The 20,330-nt window shown below is 40.0% G+C and overlaps 3 protein-coding genes across 7 annotated transcripts in view; 2 read left to right on the top strand and 1 right to left on the bottom strand.

Moving 5' to 3' along the window:
* ciita (class II, major histocompatibility complex, transactivator) overlaps positions 1-2,479 on the top strand; it is a 42,250-nt gene extending 39,771 nt beyond the window's left edge. For both annotated transcript variants that reach the window (XM_060901089.1, XM_060901090.1), the window contains exons 19-20: positions 1,660-1,743; positions 2,205-2,479. In XM_060901089.1, coding sequence (XP_060757072.1) covers positions 1,660-1,743; positions 2,205-2,280 — 160 coding nt within the window. In that variant the 3' untranslated portion in view covers positions 2,281-2,479. The remainder of the gene's footprint in view (positions 1-1,659; positions 1,744-2,204) is intronic.
* A 136-nt stretch (positions 2,480-2,615) lies between these two features.
* Positions 2,616-4,836, bottom strand: dexi (Dexi homolog (mouse)). Its single transcript, XM_060902473.1, has 2 exons — positions 3,836-4,836; positions 2,616-3,194 (listed from the first exon to the last, which is right to left on the bottom strand). Exon 1 carries the CDS (start codon positions 4,240-4,242, stop codon positions 3,973-3,975), a length of 270 nt encoding a protein of 89 aa, XP_060758456.1. The 5' UTR covers positions 4,243-4,836; the 3' UTR covers positions 2,616-3,194; positions 3,836-3,972.
* Positions 4,837-5,104: 268 nt separating this feature from the next.
* clec16a (C-type lectin domain containing 16A) overlaps positions 5,105-20,330 on the top strand; it is a 128,637-nt gene continuing 113,411 nt past the window's right edge. For all 4 annotated transcript variants that reach the window (XM_060901086.1, XM_060901085.1, XM_060901088.1 and 1 more), the window contains exons 1-6: positions 5,105-5,299; positions 6,511-6,639; positions 6,718-6,851; positions 6,959-7,107; positions 13,733-13,838; positions 19,749-19,872. In XM_060901086.1, the coding sequence (XP_060757069.1) occupies positions 5,226-5,299; positions 6,511-6,639; positions 6,718-6,851; positions 6,959-7,107; positions 13,733-13,838; positions 19,749-19,872 (716 nt within the window). In that variant the 5' untranslated portion in view covers positions 5,105-5,225. The remainder of the gene's footprint in view (positions 5,300-6,510; positions 6,640-6,717; positions 6,852-6,958; positions 7,108-13,732; positions 13,839-19,748; positions 19,873-20,330) is intronic.

Raw genomic sequence — 20,330 nt, 5'->3', positions numbered from 1 at the left:
AGGTAGTGATACTTGAGTTAATGAGTTAAACAGTTCATTAATGAGTTCATTTGTTTAATGGTACCTAAATGAAGCAAGTAAGAATAACAGTAACAAAGATTTGAAGTAATTACCAGCCGTTCATGTTATGCATTATTACAGGTTTATTTGAAAGTAAATTTGGCAGTGAAGGTTTTAGTTATAAACAGGGTATTGATTTTGTGGTAATGATTTACTTAACTAAGGGGGAAGATGTGATGCAATGTAATGTTTATCAGTTATCATACGCATATTGGTGACGTCATTACGTGAAGCTAAGGCTTCTGGGAATTTAGTCAGTTGTTCAGGAAGATGCTAGGTTAGAAGCATGTGTTATGTACGTCGTGTGTGCTTGAGTTATTAATAAAAGACCTCAACGAGATTCAGCCTGGCATTTTCATGACAGGGAAATTATCCAGTTTTTAACAAATATGATCGGGAGGCGGAGGCTAAAATCGGGAGCCTCCCGTCGAAATTGGGAGGGTTGGCAAGTATGCACACACACACACACACACACACATCCTCTAGGTGTCGTCCTGAGTGTGTGTGTGTGTGTGTCTGAGCTGAAACTGAAACTGAAACCAGAGTTGAGGATCATTACTGCAGAGCTCAGACCAAAGAGGTTTAAAAATCAGCAGCTAAATAAATAAATAATGGGTAATATGGAGTCACAGGGGAGTCATAGAAAATAATAAATCTGCAAAAAATAAAAATAAAATGAATAAAAGAATACAAAATAAATGCAGAAATAAACATAAGAAAATAAATAACAAAATAAAATAATTGCTTTTCTTTATTGCCTTTTTTTCTTGATTGTTTTTTCATTTCCTTGAGTGTCCAAGCTGTCAATCAGCTGGCTGTGGGCGGGCCTTCCTGTCCATGCTGAGTCGTCAGTTCCTGCACACATGAATCGTTCTCTGCGCAGTGTGAACGCGGTTGCGGTTTGAATCGGGAGGGAAGGAGAGGATTCGCTTCCTTTCTGCGGTTCTCTGAGAACAGTGTTCCGTTTCCCCACGTTATTTTTCTGTGACTTGAAATTGGCTCGAAGTTCGCTGGTTCGATTCTCAGCTCTGGTGAGCAGTGAATAAAAATTTCACCTTTATTCCAGGACTCGATCAGATCATGCTGGTTGGACAAAAACAAACCATAAATGCAACGCCTAAAGTCATGGAAAAATAACGTGGAGAAACAGAACGCTGTTCTCAGAGAGCCGCAGAAAAGAAACGAATCCTCTCCTTCCCTCCCGATTCAAACCACGACCGCATTCACACTACGCAAAGAACGATTCATGTGTGCAGGAGCTGACAACTCAGCATGAACAGGAAGGCCCGCCCACAGCCAGCTGATTGACAGCTTGGACACTCAAGGAAATGAAAAAACAATCGGGAATCACAAAAGCAATAAAGAGAAGTGTTTATTTTCCTATTCTTTTACTATTTCTTGATTTTCTGATTTTTTTTTTGCAGATTTATTCTTTTTATGGTGCTCCTGTGACTCCAAACTTTTTAACTCTTGTGTATAAATTGTGAATTTTTTTTTCCTGAGATTTAAGAACTTGTATTCTTGTAATTTGAGACTTCTGATGATAATTAACACAATAATAATAATAATAATAATAATACATTATTTTTCTGTCCTCAGTGCGAAGTACAACAAGTTCACAGACATTGGAGCCAAAAAGCTCAGTGCTGCATTAAAGGACTCGCCAAGTGTGAAATCTCTTCAGTAAGTCACCTACACACACACACACACACACACACACACACACAAACTTCAAATTGTGGGTTATTTTTAAATATGAGTTTCAGATTTCATATGCATCATCACCATCATCATGAAATGTACTATATGATGATGTAAATGTGTTTGAAATTGTTCTCAGCCCCTCAGAGTTTCTTTTTGTTTTTCTCCTTTAACATAAATCGAAATATTCGAGATCTTTCATGCCTGAAAGTAACATGGAAAAAAGAAAAGCACCTTTTTTTAAAATTTAATTTATTGATTTTTATTAAGATTTGAACACGTTTCCCAAACTAAAATGTCTCTCATTCCCATCCTCTTGTTCTTTTCATGATTTTTTCCTTTCACTTCACTCCCAAAAAATCATTCAAGGACCCACCACCCACAGTTCTCTCATCCTGTTTCACTTTAATCATTTATTATTTTTATCTCGATTTTTTTTCCAGAATGTGGAACGACTGTATTCCTTATGGAGTTTTTGAGCATCTTCAGATTCAAGACTGCAGGATAAAAGCGCAATAATTCACATTTTATTTCAAAAGGAAAAGAAAAAGACTGCTGCTCCTTACACTATGTTCTTCAGGTACGCACACTTTACTGAATGCTGACGCCTCTGCAAAGACACTAATGTTCTACGGTGCGTTGTTTTTGTGTTGCAATGTTTCTGTCTGATATGTTTTTGGCTTCTGCCTAATAAAGTACCTTTTTGTAAAGAAATAAATGGTCAGTTATTATTTATTATTATTATTATTATTATTATCATCGTGTGTGTTTTATAAAGTATGTTAAAAGAATATTTCTACAATGCATGTGGACTGAAAGAGAACTGAAGAAAGCATCACAATGTCCAAGCTGCATAAAGTGAAATTAATTATTTATTAAATATATATTTATCATATACACACAGTATACTGTATCTGTGCGCAGACTGAGTTCATCTCTGAAATCCATCAATTGGAACAAATCGATGTTTTCCAGCATGTCACAAGCGTACAGCTCTCACACTCTTCCAAAGCAGCACAATACTGAGAACATAACGTCTGTCTCACAGAGGTATTGCTCACCTAAATCATCTAATTGAGAAAATAACAGATTTTTTAAAAAACATGCAGAACTCAGACAGACTCCTCCGGCTGAAATGAAAGTGTAAAACGTTAAGTGCTTCATTAATTTACTGAATAAAAAATATATCTATATTCTGAAATGCAGTGAAGCTCTGAATCTCGCAGCTTGAACAACACATCAGACTCAAACTAAAACTAAGCCAGCTTGGTGATTCGAGAGCCACAGTGTCAGTGTAAGTGATGTCCTGTCCTACGTCGATCCGATCCGTTTTGTTTTATGGAGAACCTTCTGCCATGGACGTCTGGCTTTTCCCTGGGAAAATTCCACCTGATCAGATTTGTTACACATCATTTTTCTTGAGCCTGGACAACCTGAGGAGACACGATACACTCAATGACGTTAATCCACAGCACTGTTGGATTCTGACTGGTCAGAAGGTGTTGAATCATTTTCTAGAAGAGCAGGTTTATATTAATGCACACTACGAAAGAAACAATAATGGCTCATTCACATACAATTTTAAGAATGTGTCACTGTTGATATGGAGACGTCGTCTGGAAAGAGATTGCAAGTTTATGTCACATTTATGGAAGGAGTCTCCAGTGTCAGTGCTGGAACTTTATATTTTTTTGACACGGGAGAGATTTAAACAGAGGCTGGTGAGGGAATGAATATTTATAGCTGCTAGAACATTAAAAACAAAAAGAGGTACAAATGTGTTTTGTGGATGTTCCACAGCATTCAGTGTTATGATACATGAAGAAAGAGTATGATTTGTTTGTTCATTAATAAACCATTTTAAAATGTTGGAAAATGGCTGTCGTAGAAGGGGAATAAAACACTTCAGGAAGGGAACAGGAACTCCACTTCATCACATCACCTTGTCACTGATTATTTTACTGTCGCAGCAGGACCTGGACTGTGTTCAATCCCTTGCTTATTTTTTAGCTTGTAAAATCAATCATAGAGGTCTTTACTGTGGACTAATTCAAAACAGCATATGTTTGCTTACTTCTTCATGCTCAGGTTTCTTTGATGCGATGACCAAGGCACCATTTTCTCACAGCAACAGCAATCATCGTCAGTGCTCCAGTCCTTGACTGTGTTATACACAATGCCTTCTCGAGCCATGATCTGTCCGTCTTAACCCTATTCCAGATATCCCTCAAACACATCAAACTCTGTGTCTGTCTCATACGGGGCGGACGCCGGGTCAGAGAGGACACCCAGATCCACCAGAGCCTGGTCCATGTCCTCGGGCAGGAACACAATCCCCACATTCAGCACGATGTATTCCATTAGAAAGGCATAGTAGAGGATGAGGACGTTTACAAAGAAGAGGCCGAGATAAAACATATATGGAAGGACGTCGATTAAAGATTCCACAGAATCTAATGTGAAATAGACGGAGTGTGGCATAGACCCTCAGACATGTGGTCTTGTCTCATGGGGCAAATCCTGTAAACATACGGAAAAGGTTTATTTGATGAAGATGAAGTGCAGGATGGATGGCTTCTTCTGGTGCATGACTGTAGTGGAGGATTGGGAAATTTTTTAAATCCTGTCCAGTCTGTTAAAGGCTCTGGTGTGTGGCCGGTGAATGAACAGGCCAACTGCAGCACATCCACTCCTTCACACGCATGAGCTGACTGTGTACAATCTCCAACATCCCATCACCTCGGGGGGGAAAAAGACGACTCGGCAAAAATCAGCACGTTTTTATCATTTAAAACGTCTCTTAACATTCCAAGCGGTCCTGGATCACTTCATTTCCTGCACACCAATCAGCGCGTGTTCACGTCCAGAACCGCATTCTGAACTCAACATCCATTTTTAAATCCTTTCGAATTTTCTCTCACTCGAAGTCGCGTCGATTATTTTTCTAAAACCTGCAATATCAAACACGACTACTTTACTCTGCCACAAAACATAGCTTAAAGTAAATAAAAAGATAGCTAGGCAGCGAGAATTAACAATCGGTGTCAAATCAGAAAAACAAACGTCGCGTTATTATGACCTCAGCTAATCCTTCATTCATGTTATACTCTGGGAGTTGTAGTCCGTAAATGGCAGCTATGACTCGACACTGACTCCGCCTGCGTTTGTAATTAAACTACAAGTCCCATGTTCAGGGCAGAACGAGCGTCAGAATCTCGCACGAGCAAAGGTTCAATCTCGAATCGCTCCCTAGTGCACTCGTTCAGCGCGCAAAATCCGTTACATTACTTCCCTATGTAGTGCACTGAAATAGGGCTTTGAGACAGAACTGGATTCAGCCTTTCTTGTCAGTGTTTGAGCTAACGTTCGCGATGTTTTCTCATTCACTCCAGCCGTAATGGATTATTTCAGTGGAGTCGAGGAAGAAATAAAATAAAGTGACACAAGAAAAGAAAGTCGCCACTATGTTCGGCCGGTCCAGGGGCTGGGTCGGAGGGCAGGGAAGGTCCAAAAACATCCACTCCTTGGATCATTTGAAGTAGGTGCTTCTCAGACCGGAACGAGCCCTTGTAGCTTAGCACAGAGAGCGAGAATGCGCGAGCTTCGTTTCGCAACAGAATTGTAGCTAGCAGCCGAGCTAACTTTTTTTTTTGTGCTTTGTCATTATATTTAAACTTGAAACATTACTTATGAACATGTACTCAGCTTAGCTCTGCTATATGCCTTAAACAGCTCGCTTTAATCACATTCACGTCTGATAACATTAGTGTGGATAGAACTCTGACTACACTACAGGACGTGCCTCGTTATTATTATAATTTATGTAAATTTATGCAGAAAATAGTCACAGGTTAATTCCATGACACTAATGAGGTGCCGCAGGATAGATGCAACCCGAAGGGGGGAAGAAAATAATGGCTGTGCTTCTAAAATAAACTGTTTTTAAACAATTTACCCAAAATGATTTCTCTTAACATCTTGTGCATGATGCAGAAGATCAAATCTCAGTAAACTTGATTTGTCTCATTTGCATATTTTATAATTTGTCATCAGGTATTGTGTTACTAATTCCAGTTAAATCTTCTTTCTTTCTTTCTTTCTTTCTTTCTTTCTTTCTTTCCCCATTTTCATCACAGTGTAGGTGTTGTGATGAAGTCGAGTCTCTGTAAGGAGGATGATTTTCCCTAAGTAGCACGTTCTGAAGTGTTTTTTTATTCCTCTGACGCTGCAGAAATTTTCCAACAGTTTTTAGATTTTTATTTGTAAAAGAGCGACTCGTCAGACCTTTTACCATTCAGAGTTGCGCTGAAAGTTGAAATCCGTGAGCTCCTTGAAGAAATTCAGTAATCTTAGCGTTAAAGCTTTGACTGACTGACTGAAACAAAGCGCTGACAGAAAACTTCATGTCAAAGGTTGTCGTTTTATTTGTTAGAAATTGATTAAATAGACTTTTTTGGTCTCTTAGTTGTTGTTTTTTTTTGTTAATTACAGTATCTTGATGTCGTTAGAAGTCCAGGGAAGATCAACAACGCGTACTTGGTCTGAATTGTGGAGTCGAGGCTAAAATGTCAGAGAAAATTGATTTTTAAAAATTTTTTGTTGTTGTGTTCTCGTACAGAACCCCAGTGCATCAGTGTGGTTCCCAAGGTGTCAGATGACGCATCAGATTTCCATCAAAATCAGCTTGTGACTGAGAGTCTATTCCTCATCATCCTGACATATCTTTCGTTTTTAATTTCGTCTCCTCAGGTACATGTATCACGTCCTGACCAAGAACACGACGGTGACTGATCACAACCGGAACCTGCTCGTCGAGACGATTCGCTCCATCACGGAAATCCTCATTTGGGGCGATCAGAATGACAGCTCCGTCTTCGAGTATGTTTTTACCCTTTTTTTTTTTTTTTTTTTTTTGAGTTGTAAGAGCTTTGAATCTTACTCTTTATTTCTTTCCAGTTTCTTTTTGGAAAAGAACATGTTTGCGTTTTTCCTGAACATCCTGCGGCAGAAGTCAGGCCGGTACGTCTGCGTGCAGCTCCTGCAGACGCTCAACATCCTGTTCGAAAACATCAGCCACGAGACATCTCTCTGTAATTACTCAGCTTTCATCTATCAGCATTTCTGCGTATTTGTTGATTTACTTATTTTTATCCCCCACTTAATGACTTGTTTTTGTTTGTTTTTCTCTTTCCTGCAGACTACTTGCTGTCAAATAACCACGTCAACTCCATCATTGTGCATAAATTTGACTTTTCTGATGAGGAGATCATGGCCTACTACATCTCCTTTCTGAAGACGCTGTCTCTGAAGCTCAACAACCACACCGTGCATTTCTTTTACAACGAGGTAAGGCTCTGGTCAGGTCCCGGAAGGTTCCGGAGAAACATTTTGCAACTGCAAAGCAAATGAAACAGAGAAGAGAAATTAGTAATAGTTATAAGAATACTAATATAAACAAGAAAGAAAGATCAACTAATGAAGGAAAAAAAGTTTGTTTTTGTTTTGGCTCCTTTGTATCGGGGAAAGTTATTGGTGTACTGTAAATGGTTGCACAAGTGATTTTTGGTACCATGATATTTCAAGGCTGTTGACATAAAACCTTCATCACGCATGCACAAGACTTAACAGCTCTGGAACACCCGAGTATTCACAGGTTGATTTATTTTCCGGAAACAGCCCGTCCCATATGTTGTGGTTTATTGTTCTCTTTCACCAGTGCAGTTTTTAATGAATTAAAGAGCAACAGGTTGAACTTTTTATCCATTTATTGTTAGATTTAACAAGCTCTCGTCCCCTCACCAGTCTCTCTCTCTCGCTCTCTTTTTCAAGCAAGATGGCCTTTTGATTTCATAAAATCGGTGAAATTTAGTTCCCGCTGAAATTTGGTTGTTGTGATATGTTTATTTCTGCAATATCTAAAAAAACAACAACAAAAAAACCAGGCCATTCTGTGGCTGGGAAGTTATTTAATTTGATGGGATTAAAGCAAATAATGTGCATGAAATCGCTCGCCTCGCACAGTCAAGCAGACAGAGGAAGTCTGTGTGCGCATGCTCAGGTTTACATTCTTCTTCTTCTTTTGGGTTTTACGGCAGCTGGCGTCCACAGTGTTGCATCACTGCCATCTACAGGTTTCCCTTTGAGCGTGCACTGACAGTTCCATCATTCTGTCGCTAAACGAACAGCTGATCACACCGAGGTGCTCGCTGAGCGCCCATATTTATTAGTTTGGTCCTGCGTTTCCTTTCCTTCATATATAACATAACGTCTTTTCTTCTCGCTTTCTTCCCGTTACTGTAGTCAGTAGGGCTGTAACGATATGCGTATCGAAATCGCGATACGCAGAGCCACGATCCGTATCGCGATACAAGAAGGCAGAATCGCGGTACACCCTTTCAAACTTCTCCTCAGCCCAAAAACAGAGGCACCTCCAAACTTCAATTTATGAATACTTTACTTTTTATTTAAATTACATTTTAAACTTACTTAAATTACTTTTATTTTTTTTAATATATCTATTAGTAAGTAGTTTTTTCGCCGACCTGCGACGATCTTCTGCGAGTCACGCAACGTCCACACTCGCCACTGGCAGAGCATTCATTTCTTTTAAGCGGTCGCCATTCTGGTTGCGACGCGGGGAGCGAATCTGTAAACAAGCAGCTCATTGGCTGGCTAGGTGTGCCACAAGCCAATCACAATCACTTGACCGGAAAGGCATGCAGTGTTGCCAGATTGGGCAGGTTTAGGTGCTTTTTGGCTGGTTTTGAACATATTTTGGGGTGGAAAACGTTAGCAATATCTGGCAACACTGAAGGCATGTCTGCTTGGGCGGAAGCCTTCTGCGGCAGTTACATTTTGACACGCGGGCAATGTTTCACTATAAAAATTCCGTAATTTCCATCTGTTTTCCGCGATCACAGAAAATCATTGGCCCTATGAGAGTGAGACAGTGAGAGAGCCACCCCCCCCCCCCCACCCCCCAAAAAAAAAAATCTTAACGGATTTACACGATTTGGAAAGATGACTTTTTCAGAACTGAAAAAAACAGAGCTTCCGGCTCAACAGTATTATTTTGAGAAATAAAACAATCATTGGATATACATTTGTTCATTTTTGCATACATATTACTCATTCTCTGCAGTGGTCTGAATTATTTGTTATTAAATAGTTAATGTAAGTAAGTAAATGTTAAGTCAAATTTACTACTTTAAAAAAACATTTTAAAAAAAATCGTGGGTGTATCGAATCGTGGGTCAAAAATCGCGATACGAATCGAATCGTGAGTTGGGTGTATCGTTACAGCCCTAGTAGTCAGTCTTTCACGTTTCATGCGCACACTCACGTCCTCCATTTTTCTCTCCTGTTTCAAATTTGTATCCCACAATGCCTTGCGTGAACGGGGAAAGCCCACCACGTGATGCATGATGTAGTATCTTGAATTGGGTCATGGGGAAGCAGGAAAAAATAGCAGAGAATTTAGGGCCACGTGGAGATAAATTCATTAATTCTTCTATTTTAAAAAAAGCTAATAAAATTGGAAGTCTGTGATGCTTTTGTTCCACTAAACAAAAATAACTGGGTGTCAGGAAAATTCTTTTTATGACCTAAATCTGAAAGGCAGTCTACCTTTAACAAGAAGCACCAACTCCTCTGTCTCTGTTCCAATTCAAAGCCACTCAGAGCTTATGCATGTGTTATGAAGTCCTTATGAAGACAGCGTCTGAATAACGTGTTGCCGTATGTTTTTTATTCTCGGACACCTGTGAGCCGCCGCGGTGCACTGGTGTCGGGAATAGAGAAAGCCTGGAAGCAAGGATTTGCTGTATGAGAGATGTGTTGCTGCAAGTGTTCACACTTTAGAGTTAATACTTAAGAAAAAGCTTTTCTAAATTGCAGAGTTATTTAAAAAAACAAACAAACTAGATTAAAGTCGAGGTTTGAGATCGCAGCGGTCCTGTGATGAAGAACTCACACAACACTGAAAATGCAGTCTAGTTTAAAAGCTGTAAATTAAAACGACGCTCAAACATTCAAATGTCATCGATCAGCCAAGTCATGTTTTGTTTTCTGCACTTGTGCTACAAGGTGAACCTGTACTAGAAGACTATCGCTACCAGTTTAGCACGGTGCACTCAGCGTGATGTCTCTTCAGCTTCAAATAGACTCGCTGATGTGGTTTCCTGGACACCGTTTTCGATAAACAGGGAGAAAATTACGTCACAGAGCTCAAAATCAGTCACTCAGCCAGGGGGCGTGGCTTAAACATTTGAAGCTGAAGGCTGTCCACTGGAAGTGATCAGAGAGTTCACCTTCTTGTGAAAAGTTTGATGGAACTTTTTAACATTCATGACCAAATCATCTTAATGAGCAAAGTGTCGTTAAAGGGGCAGTAGTCTAGTTATTTTTATTCTTATCATTATTATTTTTATTTCTTAGGTCATGATTCGCTTGTCAGATTCAGTTTGAATGAAGAAAAGTTATGACTGAGAACCTCCTGGGTCATTCTGTGTCAATTCCAATCGGGTTGTTGCTCACATTTTTTCTTTCGTTCTTTTTTTTCACTTCTTTGGTATGTCCTGTTCAGGACTGAATATTTCCAGAAATAATATTCCCAGCCACATAACATTTCTTCAGACTTTAAGGACAGACTTGTTTTTGATCAGTCCGAATGTTCAGCAGTCACCGCAGAAGGACCGTGTTGTCTTATTGGGCTCTTTTAATCAACACAGGTGCTAAAAGTCACAGTTTGTTCTTCAACTACTGTATTACATTGACTTTGTGTCAAAGTCTGAGGTCTGGACAACCAGGAGAATTCAAGATATTGACAAAATTTGAATGCAAGTTTCAAAGTTTGTGGTGTTCTAACGTGCTGTGATGTTGAGTCACGAGTCGAATCATGACCAATTGTGTGGGGAAAGTCTGATCTTGTCATGTTCCAAGTTGCTCATGTCAAAATAGACTTGTATTGTAATTTTGTAGATATCTTGAATGTGATTGGTTGTTCAGACCTCAGCCAGTGAATACAGTGGTTCTGTAAGCCCTTTTTATCACTGACATTTGGAAATTTTGCACTTTTTGGTTCCCTCAGAAAAAAAAAATCCTGTCCTTCTGTGGTGATAAATGAGCGTAAGACTGATAGAAAACAAGTTTGCGTTCATGTCTGTCATCTGGCGATCTGGGAAGATTTATTTCTGGAGATATTAAATCCTGAACATGACTTTCCAGATCAGATGTATTGTATTTTTCAGAGGAGTGAAAAAGTGCAATGTTAGAATTCCACCAAAATACTTTACAGACTTTGCTTTTACAACCCCAATTCCAAAAAAGTTGGGACAAAGTACAAATTGTAAATAAAAACGGAATGCAATAATTTACATATCTCAAAAACTGATATTGTATTCACAATAGAACATAGACAACATATCAAATGTCGAAAGTGAGACATTTTGAAATTTCATGCCAAATATTGGCTCATTTGAAATTTCATGACAGCAACACATCTCAAAAAAGTTGGGACGGGGCAATAAGAGGCTGGAAAAGTTAAAGGTACAAAAAAGGAACAGCTGGAGGACCAAATTGCAACTCATTAGGTCAATTGGCAATAGGTCATTAACATGACTGGGTATAAAAAGAGCATCTTGGAGTGGCAGCGGCTCTCAGAAGTAAAGATGGGAAGAGGATCACCAATCCCCCTAATTCTGCGCCGACAAATAGTGGAGCAATATCAGAAAGGAGTTCGACAGTGTAAAATTGCAAAGAGTTTGAACATATCATCATCTACAGTGCATAATATCATCAAAAGATTCAGAGAATCTGGAAGAATCTCTGTGCGTAAGGGTCAAGGCCGGAAAACCATACTGGGTGCCCGTGATCTTCGGGCCCTTAGACGGCACTGCATCACATACAGGCATGCTTCTGTATTGGAAATCACAAAATGGGCTCAGGAATATTTCCAGAGAACATTATCTGTGAACACAATTCACCGTGCCATCTGCCGTTGCCAGCTAAAACTCTATAGTTCAAAGAAGAAGCCGTATCTAAACACGATCCAGAAGCGCAGACGTCTTCTCTGGGCCAAGGCTCATTTAAAATGGACTGTGGCAAAGTGGAAAACTGTTCTGTGGTCAGACGAATCAAAATTTGAAGTTCTTTATGGAAATCAGGGACGCCGTGTCATTCGGACTAAAGAGGAGAAGGACGACCCGAGTTGTTATCAGCGCTCAGTTCAGAAGCCTGCATCTCTGATGGTATGGGGTTGCATTAGTGCGTGTGGCATGGGCAGCTTGCACATCTGGAAAGACACCATCAATGCTGAAAGGTATATCCAGGTTCTAGAGCAACATATGCTCCCATCCAGACGACGTCTCTTTCAGGGAAGACCTTGCATTTTCCAACATGACAATGCCAAACCACATACTGCATCAATTACAGCATCATGGCTGCGTAGAAGAAGGGTCCGGGTACTGAACTGGCCAGCCTGCAGTCCAGATCTTTCACCCATAGAAAACATTTGGCGCATCATAAAACGGAAGATACGACAAAAAAGACCTAAGACAGTTGAGCAACTAGAATCCTACATTAGACAAGAATGGGTTAACATTCCTATCCCTAAACTTGAGCAACTTGTCTCCTCAGTCCCCAGATGTTTACAGACTGTTGTAAAGAGAAAAGGGGATGTCTCACAGTGGGAAACATGGCCTTGTCCCAACTTTTTTGAGATGTGTTGTTGTCATGAAATTTAAAATCACCTAATTTTTCTCTTTAAATGATACATTTTCTCAGTTTAATCATTTGATATGTGGACGGCACGGTGGTGTAGTGGTTAGCGCTGTCGCCTCACAGCAAGAAGGTCCTGGGTTCGAGCCCCGGGGCCGGCGAGGGCCTTTCTGTGTGGAGTTTGCATGTTCTCCCCGTGTCCGCGTGGGTTTCCTCCGGGTGCTCCGGTTTCCCCCACAGTCCAAAGACATGCAGGTTAGGTTAACTGGTGACTCTAAATTGACCGTAGGTGTGAATGGTTGTCTGTGTCTATGTGTCAGCCCTGTGATGACCTGGCGACTTGTCCAGGGTGTACCCCGCCTTTCACCCGTAGTCAGCTGGGATAGGCTCCAGCTTGCCTGCGACCCTGTAGAAGGATAAAGCGGCTAGAGATAATGAGATGAGATGTCATCTATGTTCTATTCTGAATAAAATATGGAATTTTGAAACTTCCACATCATTGCATTCCGTTTTTATTTACAATTTGTACTTTGTCCCAACTTTTCTGGAATCGGGGTTGTAGATCATATACTTTTTTTTTTTTAAAGATTAAAGTTGCAGCTTTTCCTCTGACACTGGAGACTCGGGGTGCTGCAATATGACAGAAATAGCATATCGTGATATTTGAAAACATTCCTGCTGCACATGATGCATGTCGCAGTGTTTAGGTCGCATTCCTAACAAACTGCATACAAATCTGTCATGATGCTTATAAATAAATAAATAAATATTCGATCAAAAAAATGAATTGGAACTAAAAACATGAATTACAAATGTAAAGGTTCAGTGCAAAAATTTTAACATGAACTCAGCTTGTGATCAGAGTTTAGAATTATTCCTGTTTAGACATCGCTTTACACGTAATTTCATTTATAGTGACATTTTATTGTCGGACTCATATTGCCCCACCTTACTGTGAAATAAACATTTCCTTCTTGGGAAGAAAAGTTCACCATGTCAACAACCACACACGTTTTCCAGTGAATGCGCTGTTACTGTAGAAACGATTCCGCCCAGTAGCACGCCAATAAACCAGCTTCACGATTGTCAGAGCTTCTGACCAATCACATTTGAGAGTGCATGTACTGGATAATGGCCTACATTTTGTGGTAGAGATGAAAATGTGTAGCTGTAGCAGTGTGACGGCAGCATTCCTCTCTCTGAGCAAATCCTTCCTCCCGTTGACGTCCTCGCTCTCTGTCTCCCATGCTTCCAGCACACTAATGATTTTGCCCTGTACACGGAGGCCATTAAGTTTTTCAACCATCCAGAGAGCATGGTCAGGATCGCAGTCAGGACTATCACACTCAATGTGTATAAAGGTGAGTGGACGGCTCCCGACTCTGTGTGCTGCATATCTCTCTCTCTCTCTCTCTCTCTCTCTCTCTCTGCTTTTTCTTATTTATCATGCCACCATGCTGATGCTGCCTCAGGTAACACACACACCCTTTCCTCACCAAGACAGGACTGTCTAATTTATTACAGGAAATTAAATAACAACAGTTAGTTATGTAATTTTAAAATACCTACATATGCTCCAGCTCACGCCTGCTTTCTGATCTCTTTGCTTTTCTGGGAATGGTGTGAGGTTTGTGAGGGTTTTTTTTTTCTTTTTTAAATAATTAGTTTCATCTTCATTCCTCATGAACCTCACTCCATTCTTCTTTGGATGTTCATACACTCGGGGTGTGACACATTAAATGCATTGAAACAGAACGATAAGCGTAAACACCCGATATGACTTTAAAACAAATGCCATTCAGCAACATCTCCGGTTTATAACCAAAACTATTGTGACGGCGAATAAATAGGCATGGAATGATATATCGTGCGGCGGTAAATTGGCAAACAGATTATGACGATTTGAACTGAAACAAAAAATGAGTCATGATTATTATCACGCTGTGTAGTCTCTTCGGTTTTCCGAGCTGTAATTGCGTAATAACGTCCAGTAAAGGGAATACACGTGATTTGACCGTAGGCGGAAGTAACACAGCTCTAATGCTGTGAAGGCGCACAAAAAACAGATCTACAGTAAAATGCAAAAGGGCTGTTGTGTGATTGTGTATAAATAGATTTAACAAGAAATCGGCGCGCTCTCTCTTTTTACAGACTGCTGAAAGATAAAGAAAAGAGATGCAAATGCAAGCAGAGCAAATGTTCATAAAAGTTTATTCAGAAAAGGAATATTTTAGTTAACAGGCTATTATGTTTGACTCCAGCCCTTACAAATATGGGGAAAGAATTCTACTTGGTTATTAAGAAAATGAAACAAAAGGCTTTTCTTTTAATTTTTTTAATTAACTAAAAGATTTAAGTTGATAAAGAATAGGAAAATAAATGTGGTGTTTTTTTGGTGATATAATCTTCCTTTTTTTTTTTTTTCTTTTAAAAGCATCGTGAATCAAATTGAAATGAGTCACTTGACATTTACTGATGAATTGATTTAACGTCTGTAGCAGTTCAGATGGGTGGGTGGAGCACAGAAGGACGGCAGGCCGGAACTGAGTTCACAAAACTCTTTTATTTTCACTTTTCAGCGTACTTTCACTCTCTCAGCCACACACGCACGCGCACACTCCAGTCGTCTGGTTGGGGAGAGAGCTCCCTCTGCTCTTGCTCTCTCTCCTTAAATAGGGCGCGGTCACTGGGGAAGACACACAAACACATTAATTAACCTCAGGTGCAGTGATTCTGCCACTTACCTTCCCTGACTCCACCCTCCGGTCACAGACCGACGCTTGGTCACGCCCCCGCTGCCACAACGTCCCAATTAAAATTCTGAGAGCCTTGATTCTGCACCCCCTGCTGAACCTGAGCACACGCATGGAGAAGAGTTTTTTTTTTTTTTTTTAAAGATATTTTTTTGGGCTTTTTGCACCTTTATTGGATAGGACAGTGTAGAGACAGGAAATGAGCGGGAGAGAGAGACGGGAAGGGATCGGGAAATGACCTCGGGCCGGAATCGAACCCGGGTCGCCCGCATTCATGGTATGGCGCCTTAACCACCTGAGCCACGACGCCCCCATGGAGAAGAGTTTTTAACAAGAGTTTTTTCAGCAGTGTTGTAATCGAGTCACGAAACCTTGAGTCCAAGTCCAGTCTCGAGTCCTCAGTGTTCAAGTCTGAGTCAAGTCCAAGTCATTAAAGAAAATTTTGAGTCAAGTCCGAGAACAAGACTCCAACCGCACCGTTTGATGGTGGCTGTTGCTGCCTTTATGTGAAGTTGTTTATGGTGCGCGTGCAAGAGTCTGCTTGGCACGCGCTTGCTGTCCGGAGCATGCCCAAGAGTCTGTCTGATAAACATGCCAAGGCGTGCAGGTGTGACACTCTTGCATGAAATGCGTACAAAAATGAATGTAGATATAAATATCTTATGGCATGTTACAAAAAATAAAGAAAAAAATACAAGTCCTCGTCTCCAGTTTACGACTCCAAATGCAGTTAATGCACGAGTCCAAGTCTGAGTCATCAGTGATCAAGTCCAAGTCAAGTCACAAGTCCTTTAAAATTAGGGCACAAGTCAGACTCGAGCACGAGTACAAGCCTGTTTTTCAGAACGCTTAAATATTCACGGAGTTGTTTGAGTTGTCGTGAAGTGACTTTGATTCACGCAGCTACAGTGTGAATTGAGTTTTTAGTGTGCAGTAATTGAATTCAGAAATGAGTAAAGTGAGCGCTTTAATGTGTAGGTTTCAGCGAGAGGTATTACTGTCACACTCCGAATGTATTTGGAGAAAGAGTTCAACTTGCTTCCTGTTTCCTACATAAAAATTCTGTGTTGTTCAGCTTTCTGAGGCTCTTTATTGATTTCTTGTTGACATATATATCTCTGGGTTTTGGGAGGGTGTTTAAGGTGCACTTTAGTCATTTTTGAGCGCCACTTGCTCCATTCAGACTCTTTAACCCTATTAACCGTGTGTCTGTTTTTCCCTCCTCCATCTCTGGTGACTCCTGTGTGCCTTATTCCATTCCAGTGTCATGTAAGTTGGTCAATTTCAGAACTTTCACTTTTTTTTTGGGGGGGGGGGACATGCATGCTGACTTTAAAGTTGCACCAATTATGGTTTATTCTGTGCAAAAATCTATGAAGTAAAAAAAAAATGCACAAGTGCTTACACCACCTGCATCCACGGTTGAATTCAGAGCTGGTGATTCAGTGTGGCGTTCGTTTTTTCTGTTGCATCGTGTTTTATTTTTCTCCACATGGAAAAGATTCTGGCGTCTTCGGTTCACGCAGCAGCACCAAGTAGCTCCTGAGTCCTCATGTCTTTTAATAGTTCATCGTGTTTAAAGCTATAGCGCTGTATTTTCATCCGCTTTGATAACACTGAGATATTTCACTCTCCAGTCAGACTAACATCAGTCTCTCATCCATCCTGACTCTAAATAATTCCCACGTTATTAATGATTTACTCCTCTCTGTAAACACGAGTAAGTAATCTTTCATCCAGACCGTCAACTGTAAAACACTTTCCTTCCTCTAGGTGGTGCTGCATTTATACAGTGGAGCTGCTTGTACAAGCTTTAAGCTGTACATTCGCCAAATGTGCTTCTTTGTTGCATGTTTAGATCTTTTTAGATATTTTTAATAGTTTTATTTTTTATTTCTTTCTCTCAGTTGATTCACATATGTAATTTTTCCCCAATTTGTTTTGCTGGGTTTTTATATAATTTGATTTCTCTGAATCCTTTTGCATTTAGGGCCCGAGCACCGTTCGGTGCGAAGACCCTATTGTTTTTCAAAGGATTATTATTATTATTATTATTATTATTATTTTTCTGTCACGCTAGGCTCTTTTTGAGGCATTTCCCATGCACGAAAACTAATGAAATTTGATACACACATCAGTCATTGTAACCGCTTCTCCGCCACAGACGTATGGCCCAGGGACTTCATAGTGCCCCTTTTTCCATTTCCTGTTGAAATGAATGGGTAGAACTTTGGAGTTCTACCCAAAGTTCTACCCTTTGGATGATGTCACACCCAACAGGAAATGAAGTAATTGGGCTTATATGCGTTTGGACACATGGTCATTTATAACGTACTCCTCCTAGACGATTCATCAGATTCATGTCAAACTTGGCAAACATGATGCCAAGATATTGTTGATGCCAAGAAATTGCGAAGGGATTTTTGATCTCCCTTTGGGATATTTGATTTTTGATATAAATGACAGACCCTAAAATGCTTTGCAGAATCATAAAGTCAATGAAGTGTAGGTCATAAAAAGAATATTCCCCGACACCTAATTATTTTTGTTTAGTGGACCGACAGCTACTGATGATATTGACACGTCTAATTCACATGCCTAGCACAGTATCACCATCTGGCCAAGCGGGAAATGTGCCAAAGATTTTCAGTACTTTGATGGATTGATCTATGACATGCCTGACATAGCGCCACCAACACACTCACACTCATATACATGTAGCACACACACACACACACTCATATATACACACACATGAATACTCACGAGAATGGGTAACATATACAATTCTGTGCACACACATACACACACTCAGTCATATGCATATTTATGCATACACACTCTCTCACAAGTATGCACTCACATGCACACGCAACATCTATGAGCACACTCTCTTTCACACACACACACACACACACACACACACACACACACACACACACACACACACACACTTTCTCTCTCCGACAAACAGACACACACATACACAGTAATAGTGACCTGCCATCATTGTGCATTTTGTTGCAGACATATGAAAACTCTGCATGTACACACACACACACTGCAGACACAGGAAAGCTAAGATGACTTAAGGTTACAGCGTGAGAGAGAGATAAGGAGGAGACATGTATAGTTTTGTACATATATAAATGTACATTTTCACACCACAGAAACACACACACATACACACACTTTTACTTACAGTCTTTGTCTATCTCTCATCCCTCAAGCAGTCATGGCATTTGCAATATGCGCATCACCTTTGAACATTTGATGAATATATGACGTGACTGTTTTGTTGGGTGGCGGAATGTCGTGGGTTGCAGAACCACACGTGCGAGGGCCCGTCAAGGCCGCTAGCGGCTTTAATCATGGTTTATTTTTGTGTTTTATTCTTTGATTCGTTTTAATTTTCGACTGAATGAAAATTGCGATTAAAAATCAGTTCCTGTAGATTCTCATCACGAGTGTAAATTATCATTATCATACTAACGGTCATCACTGAAACCAAAAACAACTCATAAAATAAATATCAAGGTTTCAGGATGAAACATCATGGCATTTTGTTTAAAGATAAATACTTTTCAGTCATGACAGAGGGCTTTAGATCATGACTGGAGCAAATTGAGGCAGCAATACAGCAGTTTGCAAAATATAAACGTAAAGCTAACGAGCCTCATTGATCAGACAGGTCAGACTGTTTTCAGTTTATACGCCGCCGTTTATTTTGTCAGAATTGACTGATTAGTTTTATTTGTCTTAATTTATAGGTTTGTGTTGGCTCGCTTTATTTATTTTTTCATATTTTCTCAAATTAATGCTCATAATATAAAAGGACCGTTTTTCACTACATGTTCCGGATGGTGCTGAGAGTCTCTGACTGAGAGGACGCCCCTGAGGATTTTTTTTTTTGATTGATTGATACTCCAAAGTTCTATAAGTCTCTCTGGATCAGGGCGTCGGCTAAACACTGTGCACGTTTAAAAAAATAAATAAATAAAGACTGGCGTGTGTTCCAGAAATAAGTGTTGCATCCAGTGATCTGTGCACATTATCTGGTTTGAAATTGATCAAGTCAAGGTTTACATTCTTTCGTCACAAGTCGGATACAAAAGTTTTTCCAGGATTTCATGAATCCCAAACTTCTTGTGTAAACGCTCGTATGAATGAGTTACGAATCAACCTGTTCGTAACCAGCTTCATTAAATGAGGCGCAGTGTTGGGATAAACATTCGCTCTTCTGAACATCTGACACGACGTGCGTGGAAAATATTTTGTGAGTCCGAAATCTCAGGCATCCATCAGTAAATTTTAAAATAGTGCTTTTTTTTCAGTTTATTTTTCTTAATTACAATGAAATTAATGACACCTACTCACCAGCTGTGCACTCGCTCAACATTAACACCTTTCTGGCTTATAAAGGAATGTTTACGCGGCTGCTATTCAGATCAGAGATAAACCTCCGGGTCTGTTCTCATCACCTGAGAGTGCTAACATCTCCTCATGCTCCTCATGCAGTGGATAACCAGCACATGCTGCACTACATCCGGGACAAGACGGCCGTGCCCTACTTCTCCAACCTGGTGTGGTTCATCGGCAGCCACGTCATCGAGCTGGATAAGTGTGTGCAGACGGACGAAGAGTAAGAACGATGGTTGTGTTCATGTTGTGTTCTGTTTGTTATGCACCGTGTGTTTTGTTTCCATTGACACCACAGCATGAATGTTCTTTTTAACAGGTTTCTAGCACTGTTCATGCGTTGTTCTGATAGATTGTTTCTGTCATAACAACTCATTTACAGGCACAAAGAGACACTCGTTGAAATATTTATCAAAGGAGTCTCCAGTTTCAGCTGTAACTTTTCTGACATCTTCAGAACAGACGAGTTTACGCCCTTTTTTTTTTTTGCGCTTTCTCCATAACAAACAAGCTATTTATTTATGTCTTGTCTGAGGGTACAATTGTTTCTCACTCCTATAACGTAAGTGAGAACTTTTTGTGGTTGTCCCACAACACTAAATGTAACGATAAGCAGATAAAAAATATGTAGTGTTGTTGTTTTTTAATAAATGAATAAAAATGTTCAATTATTAGCAAAAT

This window comes from Neoarius graeffei, chromosome 20, assembly GCF_027579695.1.
Source record: "Neoarius graeffei isolate fNeoGra1 chromosome 20, fNeoGra1.pri, whole genome shotgun sequence".
Classification (NCBI taxonomy): Eukaryota; Metazoa; Chordata; class Actinopteri; order Siluriformes; family Ariidae; genus Neoarius; species Neoarius graeffei.
Note: the sequence above shows the minus strand (reverse complement) of the source record. Positions and strands in the feature narration are given on the sequence as shown.

Coding starts and splice junctions, on each gene's coding strand:
- dexi (XM_060902473.1), bottom strand. CDS start 4,242: ATGCCACACTCCGTCTATTTCACATTAGATTCTGTGGAATCTTTAATC.